The sequence below is a fragment of the Parasteatoda tepidariorum genome, chromosome 3, assembly GCF_043381705.1.
Source record: "Parasteatoda tepidariorum isolate YZ-2023 chromosome 3, CAS_Ptep_4.0, whole genome shotgun sequence".
In the NCBI taxonomy this organism is placed as follows: Eukaryota; Metazoa; Arthropoda; class Arachnida; order Araneae; family Theridiidae; genus Parasteatoda; species Parasteatoda tepidariorum.
Genome location: NC_092206.1, coordinates 100,912,790 through 100,939,438, shown reverse-complemented (window position 1 = coordinate 100,939,438; position 26,649 = coordinate 100,912,790). Strand labels below are relative to the sequence as shown.

Here is a 26,649-nt window from a genome sequence, read left to right as displayed (position 1 = left end):
TATCTCAACCGTTGTAAGCATTTCTGGAGTATATGCAGAGGGTATTAATTCCAAAAACTTCGCTGAAAATAATTTTTTCCGTCGATAATTTGTTTGTCACATGAAAATAAGTCATTTTCCTGGCCACTTTTTTTAAGTAATTTATAAAGAAAATAGATAGCTCCAGCAATCAATATCTTAGGTTAAGAGATTGATTAGAATACCATCCTACCAGAACATGTCTAATTGCAGGAATAAGGAAGCAACTTTCTGAATCAAAATGCATTTCAAAAAATTTTACAAGGTGAGTAGGTTTTTATGTTGTCATTTTCCTGTCCTCTTGAAATCATTAATAACATAAACTATTTACATTTACTTCAGTTATTTAAAAAAATCCTGATGTTTTCTGCGAAAAGTAAACGTCTTAGGCCAAAATGTTAAATTAAAGTAATGTTAAATGCTGTAAAATGGTAAAATTGTCATTATTCTGCCTTATATATTCCAGGACATTAACACAGTTATAAGAGAAAATTTTAAACACTACAATGTATCGAGGGAAAGCAAATATTAACCTAATACCCAGTTTATGAAAGATTGTAATATGCTCGTATGTAATTAAAGTTATTTATTTACTTAATGATTGATTATTACACACAATCTTATTCTGTACAAATCAACAACAAAGATATTTTTGATTCTTTCTACAGTAGATAAAAGAATTAAATTTAAACAAATCATGATCCATCTAACGCAAAGGCGTTAGGTTATTTTTTTTCAAAACACAGATAGTTAAAAATATAAAGGATTAAGTAAGAACATCACTGTACAATTTAATTCTGCCATAGTCTTTAAACGCTGCTTGGGTGTATAAATTAAGGAATGTAATAAAGTTGTAAAATAAAATGATTTGAAATATTTTAAATTTAAATAATATAATAAAAAAATTTCCGATGTAAATTATTACAAAATTAGTTTTAATGTAAATTTTTACAAAATTAATTTTAATGAAAATTTTTATAAAATTAATTAAAAAATTCCTAAGATTATCACTTTTGTTGTAGGAAAAGTTTTTGAAGTCGTTCATAAAGATATTAAAGTTAAATTAATTATTCGTGCTGGCAAAGAGACTGCTAATCACTTTAAGTGACCCGGGAAAAAGGACTGTGTAAAAATTTCTTAGAACAACACAAATTCAAAATTTTCTGCTCCTTACCCAATATCTTCCAGGCATTTTGCTTCCTCTGAAAACTTCTAGATTAATGAAATTTTATAATTTTTTTTTTCTTCGTTTTAACTGTTTCTTTGCAAATTAAAGTGTAGTAAAATTAAAAACTATCTCATTGGGTGTGTTACTTTCTCACTTTCATTATACTTAACTAATTCGCTAAAATTGTTCACAATAATTATCTTTGGAATTTATTTACATAAAAAGTTAAAATTAACTTCCCAACTTTGTCTTTTTTGAGTTTCTTAAGTTGAGTTACATACTATTAGCTTAAAATGACTGTTTTCTTAACTTCTAAGCTGATATGTCACTTTCCTGGCCTTCTAGTCATTTTCCTGTCATTCAATTTCTATTTTTTTTTTCTTTTGAGCAAATGTCAATGAACTACACTGCTGTCTCTAAGATATTAATGAATGTAACTAAATAAATATACGAAAAAAAATTTATAATTTTTAAGACTTTAAATATGAAGAAATTTTATTTTTTCTTCCGAATTGTCATGTTTCCAAAGAATCACCCAGTTATACTTTAAACATTCTTTTCTTTTTCAGCTCATTATACATGTTTGTATTTAAAATATGTTAGAACACAAGTCGAAGAGTAAAATTAATATACCTTTTCTAGTAAATTTAAGTTTTTAATTTATTTTTAAGTTAAACTTTAAAATTTTTTGTTTATTCTATTTCATTGTGGGAGCATTTTAGGGGAAAGTCCCCATTATCTGCTTACATCCAATCATTCAATTTTTGCCTTTCGTTTATATTATTCAAGTGATTATTGCAATCATTTTATTTCCTTATTTTTCGGATCAGATACCTTTTGTAATAAAATGTACATTGAAATGGCCTGCCTCACAATTCCTTTCGGGTTCCATTCTCAATAACAGCCCATTGTAGAGATATCCTAACAAAACTATCTCAATTGTTCTACATTTATTGCAAACATAGATATTTATTTCAAGAAAATGATAACATTATCAGCCAAATTCAAACAATTATTTATAAAATTGTATTTTATTTCATTTCTTCTTTTTATTATTTATTTTTTTGTTTTGCATTTTTACTTATTTCTTTGTTTGGTATTTTTATTTATTTATTTATCTATTCATTACTTTATTTATTTATTTATCTATTCATTATTTTACTTATCTATTTATCTATTCATTATTTTATTTATTTATTATTTTTATTTATTTATTTATTTTATTGTTTATCTTTCATGAATAATAATTGTGCGTACTTACCTTGTCTACTGCTCATGGAACTGAAACATTAACGTATGAGTCAAAAGCAATTAAAATTGAGATTATATTTATTTTTATAATAAGCTGCACATTGAAACAAAAAAAAAATTTAAAAATCAATTTTCTTTAAATGCTTTCTGAAATAATATTTTGGCGTTAATAGAATAATCATGGGAAAGAATGAGTTGTCAGGCCACTTCTGTCTCAAAATGTATCATGAAGCACGTTAAAAATATAATTTAAAAGATCAAAAGTAATTCATTGGAGATTAATATTAATATAAAATTATTCTCGTGTTTTTTGGGGGTTTTATATATATATATTTAAAATTAGCTTTGGGTAAGTAATTGAATACTTATGAAATTATTTCTGGACAAATGATTTTTATAATTAAAAGCAAAAAAAATTTCAATTCCCTTAAAAAATTCTCGAGATGTAGAAANTTTTTATAATAAGCTACACACTGAAACAAAAAAAAAAATTTAAAAAATCAATTTTCTTTAAATGCTTTCTGAAATAATATTTTGGCGTTAGTAGAATAATCATGGGAAAGAAATGAGTTGTCAGGCCGCTTCTCTCTCGAAATGTATCATGAAGCACGTTAAAAATATAATTTAAAAGATCAAAAGTAATTCATTGGAGATTAATATTAATATAAAATTATTCTCGTGTGTTTTTTGGGTTTTTTTATATATATATTTAAAATTAGCTTTGGGTAAGTAATTGAATACTTATGAAATTATTTCTGGACAAATGATTTTTATAATTAAAAGCAACAAAAAAATTTAAATTACCTTAAAAAATTCTCAAGATGTAGCAAAATACTCAAAAGTGAAATTAGCATTAAGGGGTTCAAACTTTCAACCGCTTTTCTGACCATAATATTTTCCAGCTTCGCTTCATATTTTTAAAGTCATTAATCTAAGTCCATCAGGAATAAAAAGACATATTTTTTCAGAAAAAATAAATTTTTGTGTCTCACTTCCTAGAAAAAAAATTTCGTTTGCACTAAATAATCGCTATATTTGAGGTCACCCCTGTGAATCATTAAGTGTGAGTGAATGAAAAACTGATCATTGAGATCAAAATTTAATAAACTGATTCCGTGCTGTAAGCTGAAATCTCGAATATCTTGTACCTCATTAAATATTTGTAAAGAGTAAATAAATGTTTTCAAAATTTCACACAGATCTCAATTTCACTTGGTTTTTCAGATCTGTGTTTGTAATATACTACGTAAGAAAGAGAAAAATAAAGGCTATGTATATATACAAAAGAATTTTTTATTCACCATTCATAAAATAACAAATGTGATGCATCAGTTCAATGAAATATAAGACATTAAATGCAAATGTATAATTATCTGCAAAGTTTAAATAGTTCTACACACAAGGAATTAGAAAAGCAAAAATTTTCAAACAACATTTAGAAGAAATGAAATTAATCTAAAACAAAAATCTGATAAAGCATTTAAAATGAAAACTAAGTTATCAATATTAAAAACGTGATATGCTTTTGAAGTATTATTTTCTAAATTTCGTATCGTGATAAAATATTTGCATTCAATATTTTTTATAAAGCTACAAGTATCTTAGCTGAAAAAGAATGTTTTTAAATATAATAGTTATGAACAGTACAATACTAACTAAACAAACAATAATATTTCAAAACAAATAGTGAAATACAAGCAAAAATAAAATTAAAATAAGAAACTCATGACACAATTTAACATCAACTTGTTTATAGTTAAAATTATGGAATGTAGTACTCTAAAAGTGTCATTTTTGCTTAGTCATACTCTTACTTTAGTAGGCACAGACAACTTAACATTTTCCACAAGGTGTTTCGTAAAGACCTCTCTTAATATGCGTAATAAGAATCTATATCAAAAATGAAAATAAAATCACTTGGACACGTGAGTCACAAATAAAAGAATAAAAACGCAACTAAAAGAATAAAAATGCAATCATGGAAAAAAACATTTAAGTAGCAAAATCCAAATATAGTTAACATCAAAACAAATTAAATTAGAGGGTGAAACTTGAATGTGCTTTTAAAAATCTTCCTTCAACTCCTCTCTGTTTCTTTCCGAAATGTCTTGTTATTTATTGTTTATTGCATCTTCCTTCCTGTTCAGTGGGGTTTGTCAACTTTTGATTGAGTAGTTAGTTTTTCCTGGGTTAAATATTAATTTGCGCCACTCCATGTGTATACATTTTTGTTTACTCTTTTGATAAGAATTCTCAAAATACACACAAAGAGCTGCCTTTTCAGAACACCCAAAGTTAATAATTTTTAAAAGTGACGGTAAAAACGGCTTCGAAAATGAGTTATTTGTAACAAAACAGTGCTTTAGTAAACCTGTACTTTAGATTTGAAAATTAGTTTTTAGTGAAATAAGATATGCCAAAACGATTTTGAATCTTAAATAATTACAAACGATTAGTTTTGTGTCTGTTGAGCTTACTTTCCGTGCATAAAATGTAATTGCATTTACTTCTTAACAAGAGGACGACCCAATCTACTGTGTACTAAGCAACTTTTTTTTTTAAGTGAACATTATGTTAAATCAAGTCGCATGAATGCATCCATTTTGAAAAGGATTCTTCAAAAGTTCTTCGAACCTAAAGTTGAAAACACTTCAGTTGAAATAGTTGATGTTTATGAACATATAATCTAATGAGAGAAAAAAGTTGAATGAGTCTCTTTAGTATGTGTATTCTCTTTCGTCTTCCCTCATGATACAGAACAAACATCCAGAAAATATCAGACACAGAACCTACAGGGGAAAAGTATAACAGTAAAACTCCAGAAGAACAGCTTTAAAACACAAGAACTCACATTAAAACACTTGAAAACTACATTATACCTTAGAAGGAATAAGATTAGAACACAAAAATAATAACGCAAAATAAAAATTACATTCTAATTCAAAAAGGAAAGGTTGAAGTCACAGGGATGACTGAATCGAGAAACTATCCGCTAAGAATTTTACTACGGTAAATAGATCTTTCGCACTAAGGACTTCAATTAAAAATATCTATATAATATTTCTAATAAGAATATTTTTTGTAATTTTTAAATAAGAATAATAAGGTATGTTTTTGACGTATGAGACAATGATAATCAAAACAAAATTAATTAAACTATAATAATTAAAACTAGCTATTTAAAAAAAACTAATGTAAAAGTTAGCATAAAATAGTAGTTGTGCAAAACTAAAAAACATCAGAGCTGCTAATGAACTAACAAACACGAAAAAATTTATAAATTTTTTATAAATAGAGTCTATTTTAAATATATCCTTTCCACCACCCTGTTACAAATAGTAATTTATTTGAATAAACTATTTTCACTGAAAAAATATTTCCTTTTAATTTATTAATTTTATTATAAGTTTATAATATATTTTAAATATAATTTAATATATTTTAAATTGATTTAATATTATAGATATTTTAACGTTGTAATACTTCATTTATTGTAATTTTTTTAAGTTTTGATTTAGCAGCGTTGCAATTTTTGTTTCATTTATTTATTCGTTACTTTTATTTAATTATTTAATGATTTGAGCTGTGTGATTTTGCGTTTGGCATGTTGACTTCCATATTATCTGTAACATATTTTCTCCTTTAATATCGTTTTTTATATCCTTTTGGTAGGTAACCTATCCACTGAAACTTTTTTTTTTTTTTTTGCAAGAGCATTTTTTTTTTAGTCTTTTGATTGATGCTGGTTGAAATATTTTCATTTCTTTCGAAAACTTGGTTTTGAATGTAATATCGCTGCTTCAAAACTAAAACGACGCATCTGCAAGCATTACACGTTGGCAGATGTGTCGTTTTAGTTTTGAACCAGCGATATGTTTGTTAAATCATTTAAAACTTCGATTTTTTTTTCAAAAATATTTTGTCTGCGTTCTTTGTCGAATTCGTGTCAATTAGTTGTGATATTCTATTCATCTCTTCTTTAATATTTTGCACATCGTCGTCTGATGCCATTTCTTCTATCAAAATAAAATTATTCTCATCAAAATTTTGGTCGGAGAATACTGTTTCTTCTTGACCATGTTGGTCAGTATTGCTTTTAATTTACTCTTCTTAGTTTCTAAAGTTTAAGAAAAAATATTTTGTGGCACATTTTTCACCTAAAGCTATCGAAGCTAACTGGTGTTTAATATAGTAATTTTTTCGAATTACAAGAATTTAGTTGATTCGACAATATTAACTGATAATTTCTGGAACTGATATCTCATTAGCTAGCCTGTAGATAATTTACGATATTTGTAACATCAATCAATCACATAGAAAATTACTGCTGTAATTACCTATCACGCAAATTTATCCTTCTTAATAAATAAAATTAGATTTTTCATGTCTGCATTCAAGAAATTTTTTTCATGAAACTCTCTAGCTAAAATATTTCATACAAGGAAATTAAAAACAATAATTAACTATGTAGTGTTATATTACTAACAGATGCAAAATTCAATTAATTGGAACAATTTAGAGACTAATTTGATCTACAATTTTATTTGGAGGAGCTTATCATATTTATACTGGATTGATGGAAATTAATTAAAATAATTCTACTTTTTTTTCTTATTGAATATTCCGTTTCTATTTTACAATTAAATAAGAACTATTTTTATAAAGTTGCTCCATTATTCCTTTCAAATTATGCGTTAATTTTTAAAAAAAAGTACAGCGTCATTATTATAGTACTAAGAAAATCATAAAGTTGCCTTAGAATATTTTGTAAATCGATCACAGTTTCAAAGGAATATTCAGCAATAAAAAAATCTTACGATTAAAAAACAGTGATTTTTATAATTTTTAATAAATCTTCTGATACAATTCATGTTACAGATGTAAGAACGAACGCATTTTCTCTTACAAAACTAGTTTTAAAATAATTCAATAGTTTTTTAGTTTCGTCAATTTCAAAATAATTTACATATATGTATTGAATACCTGACTGTGTCTGTAACAAAACTGAGAAGAGCTTAACATTTCTTTGCATCAATAGCTTAGCTTTTTAATTGAAGTAGAAAATTGTTTTTTTTTCTTTTCCTTTTTTCAATTATTATTCATTAATAAGTAAGCTAATCTCTCGAAACATTTTTATTCTCCGAATTTAATTTATGAATTAATTATATTATATATCTTTGAAGACCCTAAATAAACTTTATTGTTATGTTTTATATAGTTATTTATAAGCCATGGTAAATGTACTATCGAATACAAAAAAAAAACGTCGATTTAAAACATACAACTGACAACAATAAATCAAAAATCATGACTCTTTTTGTTATTTTGAAGAGCAAGACTAAAAAAAAAAATGTTTCTCTTTTAAGAACCTCGCGGCGGTGAAGCTAAGAATCACCCCGACTCTTAGAAAGAAAGAAAAAAAAAATTGCCAAATAAGAGAGTGAAACGCCGCTGGATTGAAAAATCGCCATCCGGAGACTTTGCAATGTCGGCTTTATTGCCTGTGCCTGCGAAATGATCAAGTGCCAAAAATAGTTCGAAACATTTCAAATAACATAATTTTTCTATAGAATGCTTACTTTACCTGTATTAAAACAGAACCTAACGCAATACCTCCTAGTGCACCTGCTTTTTGTTCCNCAACAGAACAAGAGCATTTTTTTTTTTTTTTTAGTCTTTTGATTGATGCTGGTTGAAATATTTTTATTTCTTTCGAAAACTTGGTTTTGAATGTAATATGTTTGTTAAATCATTTAAAACTTCGATTTTTTTTCAAAAATATTTTATCTGCGTTCTTTGTCGAATTCGTGTCAATTAGTTGTGATATTCTATTCAGCTCTTCTTTAATATTTTGCACATCGTACTCTGATGCCATTTCTTCGATCAAAATAAAATTATTCTCATCAAAATTTTGATCGGAGAATACTGTTTCTTCTTGACCATGTTGGTCAGTATTACTTTTAATTTCCTCTTCTTAGTTTCTAAGGTTTAAGAAAAAATATTTTGTGGGGCATTTTTCACCTAAAGCTATCGAAGCTAACTGGTGTTTAATACAGTAATTTTTTCGAATTACAAGAATTTAGTTGTACTGATAATTTTACAATAATACAATAACTGATAATTTTACAATATTAGCTGATAATTTCTGGAACTGATATCTTATTAGCTAGCCTGTGTACCTTAAGATAATTTACGATATTTTTAACATCAATAAATCACATAGAAAATTACTGCTATAATTACCTATCACGCAAATTTATCTTTCTTAATAAATAAAATTAGATTTTTCATGTCTGCATTCAAGGAATTTTTTCCATGAAACTCTGTAGCTAAAATATTTTATACTAGGAAATTAAAAACAACAATTAACTATGTAGTGTTCTATTACTAACAAATGCAAAATTCAATTAATCGGAGCAATTTAGAGACTGGATTGGTGAAAGTTAATTAAAATAATTCTACGTTTTTTTCTTATTGAATATTTCGTTTCTATTTTACAATTAAATAAGAACTATTCTTATAAAGTTGCTCCATTATTCCTTTCAAATTATGCGTTAATTTAAAACAAAAAAAAAAAATACAGCGTCAATTGTAATTATTACAGTACTAAGAAAATCATAAAGTTGCCTCAGGATATTTTGTAAATCGATCACAGTTTGGAATATTCAGCAATAAAAAATCTTACGATTAAAAAACAGTGATTTTTATAATTTTTCAAAATAAATATTTTTTTATAATAAATCTTCTCATACAATTCATGTTACAGATGTAAGAACGAACTCATTTTCTCTTACAAAACTAGTTTTAAAATAATTAAATAGTTTTTTAGTTTCTTCAATTTTAAAATAATATACATATATGTATTGAATACCTGACTGTGTCTGTAACAAAACTGAGAAGAGCTTAACATTTCTTTGCATCAATAGCTTAGCTTTTGAATTAAAGCAGAACATTGTTTTTTTCTTCTTTTTTTTAATTATTATTCATTAATAAGTAAGCTAATCTCTAGAAACATTTTTATTCTCCGAATTTAATTTATGAATTAATTATATTATATATCTTTGAAGACCCTAAATAAACTTTATTGTTATGTTTTATATAGTTATTTATAAGCCATGGTAAATGTACTATCGAATACAAAAAAAAAACGTCGATTTAAAACATACAACTGACAACAATAAATCAAAAATCATGACTCTTTTTGTTATTTTGAAGAGCAAGACTAAAAAAAAAAATGTTTCTCTTTTAAGAACCTCGCGGCGGTGAAGCTAAGAATCACCCCGACTCTTAGAAAGAAAGAAAAAAAAAATTGCCAAATAAGAGAGTGAAACGCCGCTGGATTGAAAAATCGCCATCCGGAGACTTTGCAATGTCGGCTTTATTGCCTGTGCCTGCGAAATGATCAAGTGCCAAAAATAGTTCGAAACATTTCAAATAACATAATTTTTCTATAGAATGCTTACTTTACCTGTATTAAAACAGAACCTAACGCAATACCTCCTAGTGCACCTGCTTTTTGTTCCAAATAACGTCGTATGTTTTCACCACAACCTGAAAAAATAAAATAAAAATTTTATTATTATAACATATAAAATTTTATTACTATAACAATAGTTCATGTTGTAAAATTTCTTCAGAATTAAAAAAAAATTCAGTTCAATTGCATTCTCGAACATTACGATTTACTAAAGTGGGTGAAGTCTTCATAAATTTAGAGAAGGAATTTTAAGGTAAAAGAGTAGATAAAAGTGTCATTCCCGTGACCACCTCCATTAATATTTCAGAAGACGTGTCAAAAATGAAATTAAAACTGCACGCATGCTAGGTGCCGAAAAATTACATCTGCTTAAAGTAACAATAGCGATTTTAAAATCTGCCAAACTACTATTAAAGAAGGCGGGATTAAAACAATAATAATTTCTTAAAATATCAATAATTTCTTAAAATATCAATACACAAGAACATACATATATTTAGAAAACTTAACATTAACTTAACATTTCAATATTTTATAATTTGTTTTGTTATACTTACAAGCCTATTTGTCACACTCACAAAAAAAAAATTCCAAACGTTTTCCCTAATAGTCAACTGAAAAAGAGCTTTTTGTACTATTTCAAAAATTCAACGAAATTTAAATATAATTACAGAATAGAACATTTTCTGAAGAAGAAAAAAAATTTCTTCATTCAACTACACTCAGCCAATAACATTCAACAACACAACTAATTTTCTATATTTTAGTGATTAACAAACCAAAGGTAACTTCCTTGCATTATAAAGGATTAATTCGATTCTTGATAACTAGATCAAATTAAACCGGTGGTCAACTTGACACCAATTTTTACCAGGATGATTTCTTGAAATAAAATTAAGTGTACGAGAAATGCACCTATGACGGCGATGGTTTGAAAAAATTGGAATTGTTTTTACGTTAATAGATTTTCCTGGAACAGAAACATACCACCGTATTTTATTGTCAGAATCACCGACAATTTATTGTTGCATAAAATATTGCTACGAGAATAATTATCTACACAAAAAGCTTTTAGTAAGTGACAGCATTTCCTAAGTTATGTTTTTTTATGAAAAATTTCTGCAGCAAAATGTTATTTACTTACACGTAATAGATTGGATTGTCCAAATCATGCAACATACGCTACGATTATAGTTTTTTTTCTTCCGTAAATTTATTATTTAAAATAATCTGATGACATAAGCTGTTAAATAGAGAAGTATGTTGCATAAGTAGCGAATATTTAATGCTTATCAAGAGCAATTAAGTTTTTCTTTTAACCTTATTTGGAGAGCCGAATGTATGACGGCACAAACTCAATAGAAGGTATCATATCTTTTGTTGTAATTCGTATTTTCAGCAAATGGTTTTGAAAACTCAGATTTATATTTTATTTTGCAATTTGTTCGTATACAAATTACTATTCAAATTCATTTAATTTAAAGCTTTTTTAAAAAATTTGAAAAGCGTTTATTGAACTTCAGTCGAAGTTCTAATAGTATAAATTCTAATATTAAAATAAAAAAAATAGTTTACCTTCATAATCTCAATGTAAATATTAGAACTATACTCTTACTCATCTTAACAAAAAGTAAGTTTTTTTAGAGGAAATTAATATCTTTCAGGAAGACAAAAGAAGAAACTGAAAACCAAAGAATACATTTTATTTAAAGTAAAACTACAAAGCTTTGTCTGAATGGATTAAATTGTCTTAAGTAGTTTGTGCTTTTATAAAATATATTTAAATAGATTAATTCTTGTATTGAATTAATTTTACATTAAATACAATTCTGATAAGATTTATTAAAGTTAAACATTATTTTTGATTTCAATTCATTATTAACTAAATTTATATCCATACATTCTTTCAGAGTGATACATTTCAAGATTTTTTTTAGTATTAAAACTACAATCTATTTGAAATAATTTAAATTATAAAAACATGCTATTGTGATTTTCTCATAAAGGAGGAGTTAGTCTAAGCACTGTTATTCTTGCACTGTTACACTTTCATTGCAAGGTTAGTTTTCTTTTCATTTTGATACCTTTCAAATGTTTTTGAGTTTCAAGTGTACTCTTATCCAGAGCCTGACTAAGGCAGGGGCAAACGGGACAGTCACCCAGAGCCCCCACATCTAAGGGGGCCCCCAAACCGAATAGAGAGTTTATTTTACATCTCGTTCTGTAATGAACGTTTCTTTTAAGCAAAATATCAGTACAGTGTAAAATCAATCAGTTTTATTTTAGCTTCTTCATTAATCTATCGTATGAACACAATCTATATTTCGTAAATCCATGGCTTTCCAGGACGGAATTCAACTTAAATTTCACAACCATGATGGACAAATTTGGCCAATCAAAAACCTGCATTTTTATATTTCGCAAAATGTGTTATGCTTACAAAAATACAGGTTTCTGATGGGTTGACAAAGTTAGGTTCTTCATTACTGAAATATTGAAGCAGAGGGTAGCCCCAAAGAAGTTTTTGCCCCGGGCCCCAATCAGGCTAAGTCAGACCCTGCTCTTATCTGTCTTAAATGTATTTAATTTTTTAATATAAATGTATTTTAGAAACTTTCGTGACTGAATAGGTTCGTGATTTCTAGAATAATTTAAAATAAGATGAAAGTTTTACTTATGGCTAACCAAGATATGTAACTATGTCCTTCAAGATATGTGGTGTTGTAACCTGTAAAAACTAGCTCAACCCAAAAGAAAGGAAGTTAATGGGCATCATTGTTTTCCACAAAAAAAAGCAATCTTAATTGGGTACAAAAATGTGAAACGACAAAAAAAAAAAGAAAACGTATTTAATATCATAGATATGCTTCGAACGTTTTGACAAAGAAGATTATTTTGTGAGGTGAATCGTCAAGTCTCCGCCCTTCCTTTCAAAAAAGCAATTGAAACCAGATGTCAAAATTTCCCTTCTTTTAAATAAAGTAAGCGAATCAAATAGAACTAAGGGCTACAGGAAAATAAAATTTTGTTGAAAAAATTGGAAACTTTTACAAAAAACAGCACGTTACGATGACATGAACAGAAAAAACTAATAATTCATTATACGCTAAAAGAATGTGCAACTTGGTACTTTTATTAAAATTAAGTTGTTGTTTTTTTCTCAAATTTCATGAAAAAAAATAATATGCCACAGTAAGAGGAGAAGGAAATTCATTAAGGCAATTTTTTAATTATCTAAGTTTAATACAGTACTACTCAATTTTAATTCGAAAATGGTTTTTTATTTCCAGTGTTCAATTTTTGTAATTTCATTCCTAAGGTTTAAGTTTCATTCGTGAAAATTTAGAAATAATTGTTTTAATAATTTTCAGTCAAATTACAATTCGTACTAAGAGCTGTATAAGAATCTTAAAATCGTCTTATAAATTTGTTTTAATATTGCTTATTGATCCAGATATCTACATGCGAATGCTTCATTTAAGTCCTGAGCAGATTTTTTTTTAAATCTGTCATTAGGATTTTAAAGAACAATCTATTCATATATTTTATACGTTTATCGTAATATATGCCATTATTGTTAGTAAAAATATGAAGTGTTTTTTTTTTTTAATTCTACAATTGTACNTTTTTTTTTTTTTTTTTGTAATTCTACAATTGTACAGTCCTTCTTGAATATACGAAAATTCTTTTGATAACATTACATTTATTTTTTAAACTAATTAAAACATTATTAGATTGCTAAGTAGATATTCCCTTCATATACCTTCTGGATATTATAAGAAAAAGTAACTATACCAAAATCATGATGTAAATTTGCATTTAAATAATTTTATATTATAATGGCATCCTAAAAAATGGTCCTATGGTATTAAAATGTAACTGAGAATAGAGAAAATATCGGCTTCATTCTAAAATTAAGAATGTGAGTTCATAATACAGGTTGCTGTTTAGGCTTGAACAATGAACATTGGAAGAGCACAAGAGAGAATCCAAAATTCGCTGCTGTTAACGTTACTGTTCCATAGAGTTGGGCAAAACGAATCATCTAAGTGATTCGAATCAATAGAATCAGTTCCCTTTGGTGGTTCGAATCAAGTGATTTGAAATTCATTTCGAATCTAGTCCTTTGAGTCACTGATTCGAATAACATGGCTTAAAAGATTGAATTGCGAGTCACGTGATTTAAATCAAATGCTTCAAAAAATTCGAAGAAAAGTTCACTCATCTATCACTATTTTTCTTTTACCAATGTCAATAAAAAAATTATTATTCCTTATTCATGAATTCTTTTAAGTCAATCAATATACTTATTACATCGTTCGTATAATTATATTGTATATGTTGCTAATTGCTATAAAGACTTTTAATTGTGGTAAATTTTAAGACACTACAAAAAAAGAATTTCGGAATTCATCGGATTCTTTCATTGAAAAATCTGATGACCTTAATAATGAATGCGTAAGAATCTCATAGGCTTTAGAAGGAATTTTTAACTGCATATGACATAGCATCACTGCGAAACAAAACTAACTGAAATTTAAGAAACAATTAATCATTACAATTTAAATCTATTTCAATAAAAACAACTTATTCGAATCAGCTGCAATTTGGTGATTCGCAGATAATTTAGATAATAGCAGCCACTCGTGGGTAATTTTCAACTAAAATGTTTTTAAAGGAGCATTCTGTAATTGAGCCTTACCGTGAATAAAAACATTATTTGTCCTGTCACTGCTACAGGATTGTGGTATGTCATCCATGTGATAATCATGCATATCATAACCTCCACAACACTCCAACTGAAAGGAGAAAAACAAATCATGAACATTTCATTTTGGAACTATTGCACTCAAAGCATTGAAATATCTGTCCCTTACAAACAGCGTCCCGCAGTGGACTGATCGTTAAGACACGGTTCCCAGCAGATCACCGAAGTCAAGCATCACTGGCTGCTGTCAGTGTGTGGGTGGGTGACCACTTGGATCAGTCTGCTTAGGGACCGAAGGTGTGCGGTATTGGTCCTCGTTAAACTGTTTTACCGTAAAGTGCTCGACTTCGCGTGCAGGTCGTCGGGCTACCGAAGCAAGGGCGCCATCCCCTCTGCAAAGGATCAAAATTGTGATGGCATGTCTTCGGATCATCCTCAGGGATGTTTCCCAGACCGTCGCCAATAACCCATTGTGCAGCTCTAGTGCAACGTAAATGAACAACAACAACAACTTACAAACAGCAACTTATTTAGAAATGCGTTTTAAGAAATGGCTCAAATTAAGTAATGCATAGACCACATTTTACACTTAACAATTCAGTCAGAAATTTATGATTAAGTTTAAGCAACATTTTACCAAGTGTTTAGTACTATGGGAATCATATAATTATTAAAAACACTTTGAGACGTTGTCATATATATTTATTATAAATAACATCGTGTACCAAATTGGCACAGTCTATTCCTATAACGCTGTGATTTCCAACAGAAGATCCGTAAAACTGATCTCAAGTGGTTCGCGTGATTAGCTTTTAATTATTTCTTTTTTTTCAAAAAGTACGTAATTTGGTTCATTATTTAAAATAAAATGTAACAAATTAAAAAGCTCTGTCTCGGAGTTTATTTGAAATATACAAATTGAAAAAGAAAATAAAAATGAAATAACGAATGTTTTTGCCCTTAAATTATGACAAAAGCTGAAAAAAGCATAGGAGAATGCGATATTAAACGTTAAGGATAATTTTGTCCAACACAGAATACACGAGTGTTCAAAAAATGCTCCTCGAATTGCACTGAAAACAATCAGTGGAAAAGGAAGTCATAGGTTTTTCACTTTCGGGTAAATTAGCTTCAAAACTTGTATTTTATTTATTCTATGTCAAAAAGAATTCCTCATAAAATTGTTTCTCTGCTATGAATAAAATCTGTAATATGAAAATAAGTGTGGAAAAAATTAACTATCCTCTGTTAAGGGAACTTCAACGTTCATTATTCAATTATTTACATTTCTAAATCTCCTTTTTTTCTCCTCTTTAATAAATAAATACAATATTTTAGTCCCTTCAAAATTTTAAATTTTTCCTAAAAATTTTTATAATTCCCAGGCAGACGTAGATCAGATTAATGTAAATACAAATTCATTCGAGAAAGTAAATGAAAATAAAAAAACATCATTAAAAATTTACGGGGTGAACACTGTTGTCTTTGCTGATTTCTGCAACACTTTCTTTCACTTAGACCTGACTTAGAAATATAAAAGAAATTCTTATTCATTTAATTTAAACAAAATCGTCATGGGACACTAATACAGACGTATATCTACACGGACATCTAGAATCGATACCAACTCTTTTAAGCCCTTCCTTCTCGCTCCCGTGAAAATGACGGGGTGAGTTTTCGCTCGCTATTTCTCGTTCCCGTGATATTGACGGGCTGGAGTGCTCAGTAGTAATGCGCCAATAAGAATAAAACTAATTCATTTCTTTTGCCCGGAAAACATTTTATTTCGCATTTTACACACCATATAGCAGTAGCAGGATATTTTTAAGGTAATTGCAAATAGTTAGTTTATTTTAAACTAGATACTAGCACTAATTAGATACGTGTATTTGGCAAAATAGGCACTTTTATGACCGTTTTCTTGAACATTTACCGATCGTTGAGGGGTTAATAATCTCTGATCTATGTTTATATTAGCACTGATTTTGTTGCGGTGAACAGGGACTATACAGGATTATGAGCAGTAAACGTTTAAGCAATTTCGGCTCATTTCAAATTCCTCTAGTACACTTTAATCTCAAAAATTAACTCAAATTTATATCGTATTATTTAATAAAAACAACTAGAAGGCTTAAAAAACCCTTCATTCAACCACCGGATCTCATCATCTGTCTGCAATGGTCACGTTAGTATTTTATGCAGGAAAAGGGACTCAATAAAATCCACGTATTATAAATGTCTTACATGCAACTGTAGCAAATCCACAAATCTGGCTGAATCTGGATTTTCATGAATGCCTCGACTTATTTGTTCCTTGATGGAATCCGTCAAAAATATCTGAAACTGTAAAGAAACAAGTCATATGAAGAATGGTACAGATTTGCACATATTCGTATCAACATTTATATTCTAAACGAAATTATTTGAAATTAATGACAAATCAATTCTGTTTTGTACAAATTTATTGCTACAAGTATAAGAAAATGACGCCAGGTGGCTGAGCGGTAGCGCTTCGCGCTGTCGTGCCACAGATCCCTGGTTTGATCCTCGGGCCGGGCAAGGTTGACTCAGCCTTTCATCCCTTCAGTGGGTCGATAAATGAGTACCAAGCATGCTTGGGAACTAAACACTGGGGGTTTCGCGTTCGGCTGACCACCTAACCAGAACATCTGCTCCTGCACCCCAGAGCCCAAAGGTCAAGAAAACTGAGATGGGCACAGTAGGCCTTGGCCCTCTATGGGCTGTGGCACCGCTGAGTTTAGTTTTAGTATAAGAAAATAACGCACCTAAAGATCTTGGAAGTAAGCGATGTGTATTTAACAATTAATTATTACTGCAGCGTATCCAAAATTACACTCCAGGTTTTTGAAAACTTCCAACGAGAAATCGGTTTTAGGTAATTGCGACATTGTCATGTGACAAGGCATACATATTTCTAGATATGTTCTCAGTTTAAAAATTTTTCTCCAACAGATGCTGCTGAAAGTAATAAACGATTTTTCGAAATCTTTCAGTGAATGACAGTTACATTAATATATTTTTGAAATGCCCATTTGTAGGTCTCAACATTCACGTGCCTCAACGGAATCCTTGCACATCAAAATGCCGAGGGATAAAATGGCAAAAAAAACTACTTACAGTGACAACCATCAAAAAATTTTTGAACTAAAAGCAGTTTCAATTTTTATTTTTTATAATTTTAAAAATACATATCAAAGCTATTCTTTACGAAACACCCTTTATACAGAACTAATTCAAATTTCAGAAAGATTCCTACAGATTTGCTCTTGTTGCTTACTTTTTTACAATTTAAGCTTTCTAATACTCTATGCTTCAAAAACTATGGATCTCCTTTATCTCTTTATCTTATATGACTCAATAGAAAAAACAACTATTTCATAATTGTAATTAAAAAGAGACNTCCTCTAGTACACTTTAATCTCAAAAATTAACTCAAATTTAAATCGTATTATTCAATAAAACAACTAGAAGGCTTAAAAAACCCTTCTTTCAACCACCGGATCCCATCATCTGCCTGCAATGGTCACGTTAGTATTTTATACTTGAAAAAGGGAATCAATAAAATCCACGTATTATAAATGTCTTACATGCAACTGTAGCAAATCCACAAATCTGGCTGAATCTGGATTTTCATGAATGCCTCGATTTATTTGTTCCTTGATGGAATCCGTCAAGAATATCTGAAACTGTAAAGAAACAAGTCATATGAAGAATGGTACAGATTTGCACATATCAGCATTAATATTCTAAACGAAATTATTTGAAATTAATGACAAATCAATTCCCTTTTGTTTATTGCGACAAGCATAAAATAACGCACCTAAAAATCTTGGAAGTAACAATTATTACTGCAGCGTATCCAAAATTAGACTTTGAAAACTTCCAACGAGAAATCGGTTTTAAGTAATTGCGACATTGTCATGTGACACACATATTTCTCAGTTCAAAAACAGATGTTGCTGAAAGTAACAAACGAAATCTTTCAGTGAATGACATTAATATATTTTTGAAATGCCCATTTGTACGTCTCAACATTCACGTGCCTCAACGAAATCCTTGCACATCAAAATGCCGTGGGGAAAAATGGCAAAAAAAATAAATAAATAAACTACTTACAGTGACAACCATCAAAAAATTTTTGAACTAAAAGCAGTTTTATTTTTTATAATTTTAAAAATACATATCAAAGCTATTCTTTACGAAACACCCTTTATACAGAACTAATTCAAATTTCAGAAAGATTCCTACAGATTTGCTCTTGTTGCTTACTTTTTTACAATTTAAGCTTTCTAATACTCTATGCTTCAAAAACTATGGATCTCCTTTATCTCTTTATCTTATATGACTCAATAGAAAAAACAACTATTTCATAATTGTAATTAAAAAGAGACTCACTTTTTCTCCATCAGCATGCTTCCATACAAGACCAGCTGTAGTAAGTTCCAAAATGAGAACGAATACGAGCATTACCATGTACTGTAAAAAAGAAGAATACATAGTTTTTAGAAAAATGATTGCATTCACTGAGCAAACTTATATTTCGCATTATAGCTCAAAATATTTAAAAATTATTTTCCTATTTTAAAAATTCAACTGCTGAGTTATTTTTAATACGAGAAAAAACCAATGAACCGCCTTTTGTTATTTACTCTACACTTAACAATGATCAAAGTATCTGACGGTGAATCTAGTTCACCTGCCGAAAAGGGTAACCGTTGAGAGGACCTTCATGGCATAAGTCATTTAAACTACAAAAAGTGTAGAGAAATCAGGAAATCTTTAAGTAAACCATGAAGTTTCAAATGCTGAAAAGGCAAACAAGTTATAACTTAAGATTAGGCAGCGGGAAGTTATCTTACAATAATTTGTGTGCATAACGATAGTTTGACAACATTTTGATGCTTCATGGTCTATTTTAGAGTTGCCCGAACACAATTTTTTTTTTTAAATTTTTGAAATATCGATGGAGGTGAAAAAGAACTTAAAAATTTCTTCCGCGGTATAGCGTCCCCTTCTAAATAATAACTTGGGAATTCCATCCCAGATCCATAGCATTTCTTTTTTTTTTCTTTTTTTTTTTTTAGTTAGAACACTAGATATGCATATACATCAAGTAAACATGAAAGCTCGTCATCTCGATATTTACGTCTAAATTATGAAAAGATTTTTTTTACTACCATGTAAAACAAAGCACGGAAAATATCGGGGAATGTTGGTCAATAACACCAAAATCAACAAGCAGCCACTTCTATATCTCAAGTGGCGGCCAAAATATTGAATGAACCCATGCATTATAGAAAAAATGATTTGGTACTGATGAGCAGAAACCCAAAACGCACTTCCAGAGTGTTTTGTAATGATCTGCGTTAATGATCAGGAGAAATTGTTTCACAGGTCAGTGGAGGCAAGTTGTGGTGCTCGTGGTTGACTCGCACCATTGGACTCGCAACTTATTGGGATTGCGATTGTTGGTGTCGTGGCAACACACGGCCTGGGTCACGCAGTGAAATTCTTCTGACGCGTTAAGGGTTCAAAAACAAAATATATGACAAATACACGAAATAAGGAATATGCCAATATATTCAAATGAGCCGTGGTGGTTCGGGGGGATAGAGCGTTCTCCTTCATAAGAGGTGAACCAGATTCGAATGCCAGCGATGGTGGGTCGATTCAAATTCCACACCCGGCTTGCACTGGCGTAAAGTATCCTCATTGGTAGACGGATCATGGGTGAGAGTCTCCTTGCCATCAGGCTAAGCGATGGAGGCTTTCGTGATTTTCCTCTCCATGTAACGCAAATACGGGTCAGTTCCGTCAAAAAGTCCTCCACGAAGGTAAATTTCTCCCACTACTTGATCCAGAAGCTCCCCTGTCGTCTGAATGGGGTTCAAAATGACAAAACTACAGAGTTGAACATGCGTAGTCGAAAACCCAACATTCGAGTCTGCTGTTGAACGACGTTTATAAAATTAAATGTATCAATATCTTAACTGTGAGGACTATGAAAGAGTGGAAAAAAATACAATGGATCTCTATCTGTTCAAAATAATACGAGATTAGGTAATAGCTAGAAATTAGAATGGCTACTGGAAGCAGGTATTACAAAAATTGCTAAGGTCTATCTATGTATTCATGTGTATAAAGTGATAATTCAACCCATTGTGTGGTATGAACTCTGATCTTTTAGAGGAATATGAAAAAGGAAGATTTTCAACGGACTGCATGGAGAACAAATGAAGACAACTAGAGTAAATATAAGGCATTATAACAACCGTAGGAATAATAAGAATCTAATGGTAATGTCCAAAAAAATGCCAAAAGATTGTTAGACAGAAAACCATGAGAGTCAAGATCTAGAACTAGATGAAAGGAGAACCCGAAAGTACTTCAAAGAAAAAGGCGACCATAATAGAAGAATGGTCCAAAGTCTTAATGCGACCAGGGCCCTGAAAGGGCCGTAGCAACAGGATGGAGTCCATAAATTATTTAAAAATGGAAATGCCTCTGTTTATGGGCACTTTTGCTGTTACTCTTTCAAACTAAATATTTTCAAAACTGTGAACATTTTTATTTTAATTTGTAACCGGTGCTGAAGAGTAGAGTGAATCGAAAAAACTAAATTTTTAAATTTTGTAACGCTTTAGTGCAGAAAAGTTGATAAAAGGCATAAAAAAATTTTAATCGGTTCCTACTTTCCGTTCCCGCGTCGTACTTAAACTTGATTAAAAAAAAACTTAAAAAATCAAGCCAATTTCAAATTTTTTTGGTTGGATAAATCTTCTGAAATAAACACACTTTAGTTTCTCATACTTCTTTCTCCCGTGAAGAGGGTTGCACATTGATTTCCACCTACACTGCCCCCCAACCAGCCATCCAGTTTTTTGAAGTGGTCTTTACATGCTATTTACAATGATGAACAAATATTTTCAATGGAGTAGGATTCTTTGGCTAACTTCATTGATAAGGTTCCCTTTTTTTTCTGTCTAATTGTTCGGAGAAATGAGGATTAACTGATCTAGATCTTAGTGCTGTGCTCGGATACATGTATGTCTAGCTTCATGTTCACTTATTTTAATCGACGTCCCTGTCACAAGTTTGACACACTTTTACATAGCCAGAGAGAGAGACAAGGAATTTGTCTAACTCGCATGGTACCTGAATGGAGAGGTGATTTAATGTTATTTTAAGTCTTGCAGCATTAGGGGAGCACACAAGAATTTCAGTTCGTGATTTCAAAGTCATCCGAAAATTGATCTTCGATAGTACGAAATACAGTCTTTGCTCTGTCGTACTTTTGTACTGTCGGAGGCACACTTACGCATTGCTTTGAAATCATCAAATGGAAATCCTTACTTGTGTGATATATCCTTTCCTAATGTTGCCCGACTATTATAATAAATCACACATTAGTTACAAAACATTATGCATAGGAGAAATATCAAAATCTCTCCCAGACTGTGAATGTCAAACTTGAGACAGAGGTTTCACATAAGAATATTTTAAGTTAGAGATTCAATATATCCAGGCAAGTCTCGATCAGTTGTGTTTACATTTTTTAGACTCTAGATGGGTTTCTTTTCTCTAGACTTCAGGTGGTTGTTAGATACAAAAAAAGGAACCTTAGGAATGTAGTAAACCAAGAAATCCAAATCATTGGAAAATCTTTGTACGAACATATCGATAAAAAAAAATGGGGTGGTTAGTTGGGTAGAGTGTAGGTGGAACTCAATGCCTTCGCGTGGGGAAACCTAGGTTAGTTCGGTAGCATAACCGTAGATAATGAAGTAACATAACGAGCGAAGAAATAAACGATGAAAATTAAGAAAAATGGGTGAAAAACTTCTGTTTTTTTTTTTCCTAAAACGTTTTGCCAAAGTAAAAAATGAAATTATTGATCAGAATTTAATGTATTCCGGTGCTTTAACCTGTCAAAGAAGCATAATAAACTAAAGCAAGTTTATTTCAGAAATTTTAGCCACCTTAAAAAAATTGAAAAGGGTTTAATTTTTTTTAAGTTTTCATTCCTTTTAAGAACGATGCGCTAACATAAGATATAAGCCGGGCCGTTTTAATTCTTGTTTATACTATGCAACTTTTCCGCACTAAAACATTCGAAATTCAAAAGGACTTTTATTTCAACCCACTCCATTGAACAGCCGGCCTATTTGGGTTTACGACTGCCAGTGTTCAACTCCATAGACCTGTCATTTTAAACCCAATCCAGAAGACAAAGGAACTTCAGGTTGAAGCATTAGGATAAACTATCCTTCGTGGGAGACTTTTTGATAGATTTAGTCCACATTTGCTTTACATGAAAAAGAAAGCTGACAAAGCCTCTTACGGTTAGCAAGAGGATTCCACCACTAAGGATACTTTAGGTCAGCACTGTGGTCAGTATGCGTCGGAAGCAGAATTCGTATCGAGCAGCCATCGCTGGGATTCGAACTTGGGTCACCTCTTTGGAAGGCGAGTGCTTTGTCCCCTGAGCCGCCGTTGCTCTTATTGCTGGTACTTGTTTGAAATCCAATTCACATAACAATAAAGATATTAGTAAGGTAGTAAGCTGAAACTAATTTTTGGCATTATCTATTTGACTTACCTGATTCTTTATTAAAAAAAAAACAATTAGAAATTATTTTTTTAAAACGGATTTATTAAATTTACATGTTTCTTTTTTGTTTTTCTTAGTTTATTTATTTTTTACTTACAAAAAGGAAACAAACAAAAAATGTTTCGATAACAACGACTCATTCAGTCATTTAAATAACTTATTTTGATTTTCACAATAATATTACAAAAATAAAACAATGAAATTGTTCTAGTAAAAATGTGACATTATTTTCAAATTATTTCATTGCAAAAAAATTCTTGATTTATGAGAAGACAAAATAAGCAAAAATGTCAAAAAAGAGACTCACAGTGAAGAGCATGCACGGACTGTTCATGGCTGCTCCACAACAACCAAAGAAACCGATGATGAGGACGATAGCACCCAATGCTATGGCCACGTAACTGGCCTGGTAGAACTGACCTATGTCCAACGCCCTGTGATACTCCCAGAAGTCACTGTCCGATCGAATCCAGATACCGACTGCCAGAATGGCACCACCCATCACCTAAAACAGAATATGTACCCACAGTTGTTTACAATTTCATTTGAAATTCGTAGCAATTTTTTAATTGTTTTTCAAACAATACTTAAACAAAATTAAAATATGTTAGTGGTATTTCAATTTTGAGAGTGCATGGAATGACAAATTTCCTAATTATATAAATAACTGTGATTGACAGAGAAAGTGAATAAGATTTAAGTATTCTTTTCCACTAAAAAAGTTGAATTTAGTTTATCAAAACTTTGAAAATTTAATTATGAGAAAAACCATGAAATCTGATGACAGAATTGTAAAAACATTATTTACATTTAACTACTTTTCAAACGTCGTTTTACGTAAAGAGAGAGGTTGATCCTCTCTATTTCACTCACCTTATTTTACTCTTTTGTCTCCGAAACTAATGAAGCTAAACAAAAACTTTTCGCACACAATAATAAAAAGTGTTTATGATTGATTCCCATGCAAAAAATTATTATTTGTAATTATTTATATCATAATTTAATAAGGATTGTTTAAAAATATATATATAAATGTTAAGGTAAACAGATTTTTACACCATTTTAATCTACCTATTTTTAAACGACATATCAAAAATTAAAAAGTCGATTAGTTCCTGAAAAAAAGAATAAAAAATTTTAAAATACTACTTCATTGTCAATAAATACGTAAATAGTAATATTAATAGTATAAATTGAGCCACTTTTTTTTTTCAAATTTCGTGACCCCCTTTCCCATATTTTGAAAATCAAAAACCCAAAACCGTTGGGGGGAGAAGTGTGTATATTCACAGAAAGTACATTTTTGTGTCTGATTTCTTAACATAAAATAGTGTCTAATCAAACCAATTAGCCAATTTATGGTTAAGCTCCCGAATAATGAAGATTGTAGGTCTAAATCCGATCATTGGTCAAAAGTTATTCCTGGTGTTTGTTTTTATTTTGCTTTATGTATATCACAACCGACATACAAAATCTCGAATATTTCGTAGTTTTATCCCTTTAAAAAATTTGCAAAACTATCATAAGCAAAACTATCTTTTTGGGGTTGACTCTGAAATGCCCCTGTTTCTCCAGACATGAGTAGTTGTGGTTTCTTTCCGATCAAAAATGGAGGTAGAACAAAGTTAATATTAAAATTAAGTCAAATATTTCCAAACATTTGAGATGTTTAAATTTTTTTTTTTTTTTTGCTTATAATTTGGAAAATAACTTTATATACTGGCACTAACATACGTGAGATTGCTAAGAGAAAAGTACTTCTTTACCGTATACTTTTGTAATTGATGTTCAAATGAATTTGAAATTTCTTGAAATAATATTAACTGTAACTGTAATAACATCACTTTAGTGAATAAAAAGAATTGGGATTTTTTTTAAGTGACCAAAAGTGTAGAAATAAATGTTTTTTTCCCCAATGCCCACCTAGATTGACATTCGTCAATTCAGTTGTATTAGGGCAAATTTGTTAGTTACTCCATCGGGGCCCCCTATTAGGTGGGTCAACGTTGCTCCATAGTAGAACAAATGTATGAAAGTTAATTTTGTTTGGTAAATAGTACGATTCCAAAAAGTAACATGCCCACTGAACGTACGTGGTGTCCAAAAAGTATGTTCTCGAGAAATAGGCATTAGGTAAAAAAATCTAAAAAATATACGTGGAAAGTATGGGGAAACTCGACCAGGCCATAACCACCTAGAGTAGGTGTTGATCAGGTCCAACTTCCCTAAACACCTCGAAAGAAAGGATTAAGGGAATTTCAAAATTTTAGACACAAGCCCCTGTGAACGGCAACCTGAGAGTCACCCTACCTCCGGAGGTGGTGTCAATCGATACTTCAAAACATCCGATACGACTGTTTTTTTCGATCTGACTTCTCGAAATATATCTACATTTCAAGCATTTTTTATTTCATTTTCGTTATGAGATAACAAAGCCATCTGTGGAACAAAAATGCAAAATCAAATAGGGAAACATTTCATTCTTTTTTCCTAGAAACAGAATCTGCTGTGGAGAAGGAGTGAAATGAATTTAGTATTATTTGAAATAATTCAAGCGTTTTTTTTTTTTTAAATTTTTGGTCCGATGTCATTTCCCGAGACATTCAACCACTTCCCATACTCTTTGAACACATTCAAACATGACAAGAATTTTTCAAATAACTTTCTCTCAAACCTCTTTAACCAGATAACCAAAAAGGTATTTCTTCAATCCGATTTATTCAGTCCATTCGGATAATGCGAAATTTATTAATAATCATAACTAGAAAGTGAATGGTCAAGAATTTCTTACTTTATATTCTGCAAATGTTAACCGCTGTATTTAAGCTTAATAAAAAAAACCTCATCCTTCAAATCGATCTGCTTTCTTTCAAGTTGTCTGAAACACGAGACAGATTGAAATATCTGTTATACTGTGAGTGACCGAAATGGGTGCTTGTTGAATGCTCACATAGTCGCTTTGGTGAATGTCCGAAATATATATACTAGGTCTACTTCAGTGTCGTTGCCCGATATGCCCTACACTGATGGGTTTTTTTAAAAAAAGATTGAGTGCCACTTCCCGATATACATTTTCCCGGTATGCCCTACATCAATGTTTTTTAAGGTCAAGTGCCACTGCCCAGTATTCATTTATTAACCGGTAATCCGAACACTGATATTTCTCCTCATCTATCCTCAGCATATATTAAAATATCGAATAAATATAATAATATCAAGCAGTAAATTAATATCAAATCGGATATAACAAATATTTCGGACATTCAGCAAAGCGACTATGTGATTGTTGACTGATTCACCGGTGAAAGTCGACATTCCTTTGATTTCGATCATTCACGGTAACATACATATGTTACCGGCAAAGTATAAAACGCCGGCATTGTATAGAATGCCTA

At 30.1% G+C, this 26,649-nt stretch overlaps 1 protein-coding gene across 2 annotated transcripts in view; it reads right to left on the bottom strand.

Annotated features, from left to right (window-relative positions):
- Nucleotides 1–3,710: 3,710 nt before the first annotated feature.
- The window catches only part of LOC107449299 (CD9 antigen), a 31,316-nt gene continuing 8,377 nt past the window's right edge, over nucleotides 3,711–26,649 (bottom strand). Inside the window, exons 2-7 of one of the 2 annotated variants that reach the window (XM_043052125.2) lie at nucleotides 23,562–23,759; nucleotides 19,039–19,119; nucleotides 18,231–18,329; nucleotides 14,617–14,713; nucleotides 9,906–9,988; nucleotides 3,711–5,226 (exon numbers count right to left, since the gene is read on the bottom strand). In XM_043052125.2, the coding sequence (XP_042908059.1) occupies nucleotides 5,155–5,226; nucleotides 9,906–9,988; nucleotides 14,617–14,713; nucleotides 18,231–18,329; nucleotides 19,039–19,119; nucleotides 23,562–23,759 (630 nt within the window). In that variant the 3' untranslated portion in view covers nucleotides 3,711–5,154. Of the gene's footprint in view, nucleotides 5,227–9,905; nucleotides 9,989–14,616; nucleotides 14,714–16,866; nucleotides 16,966–18,230; nucleotides 18,330–19,038; nucleotides 19,120–23,561; nucleotides 23,760–26,649 lie in introns of both variants that reach the window. The other variant, XM_043052126.2, reaches the window with a different exon arrangement.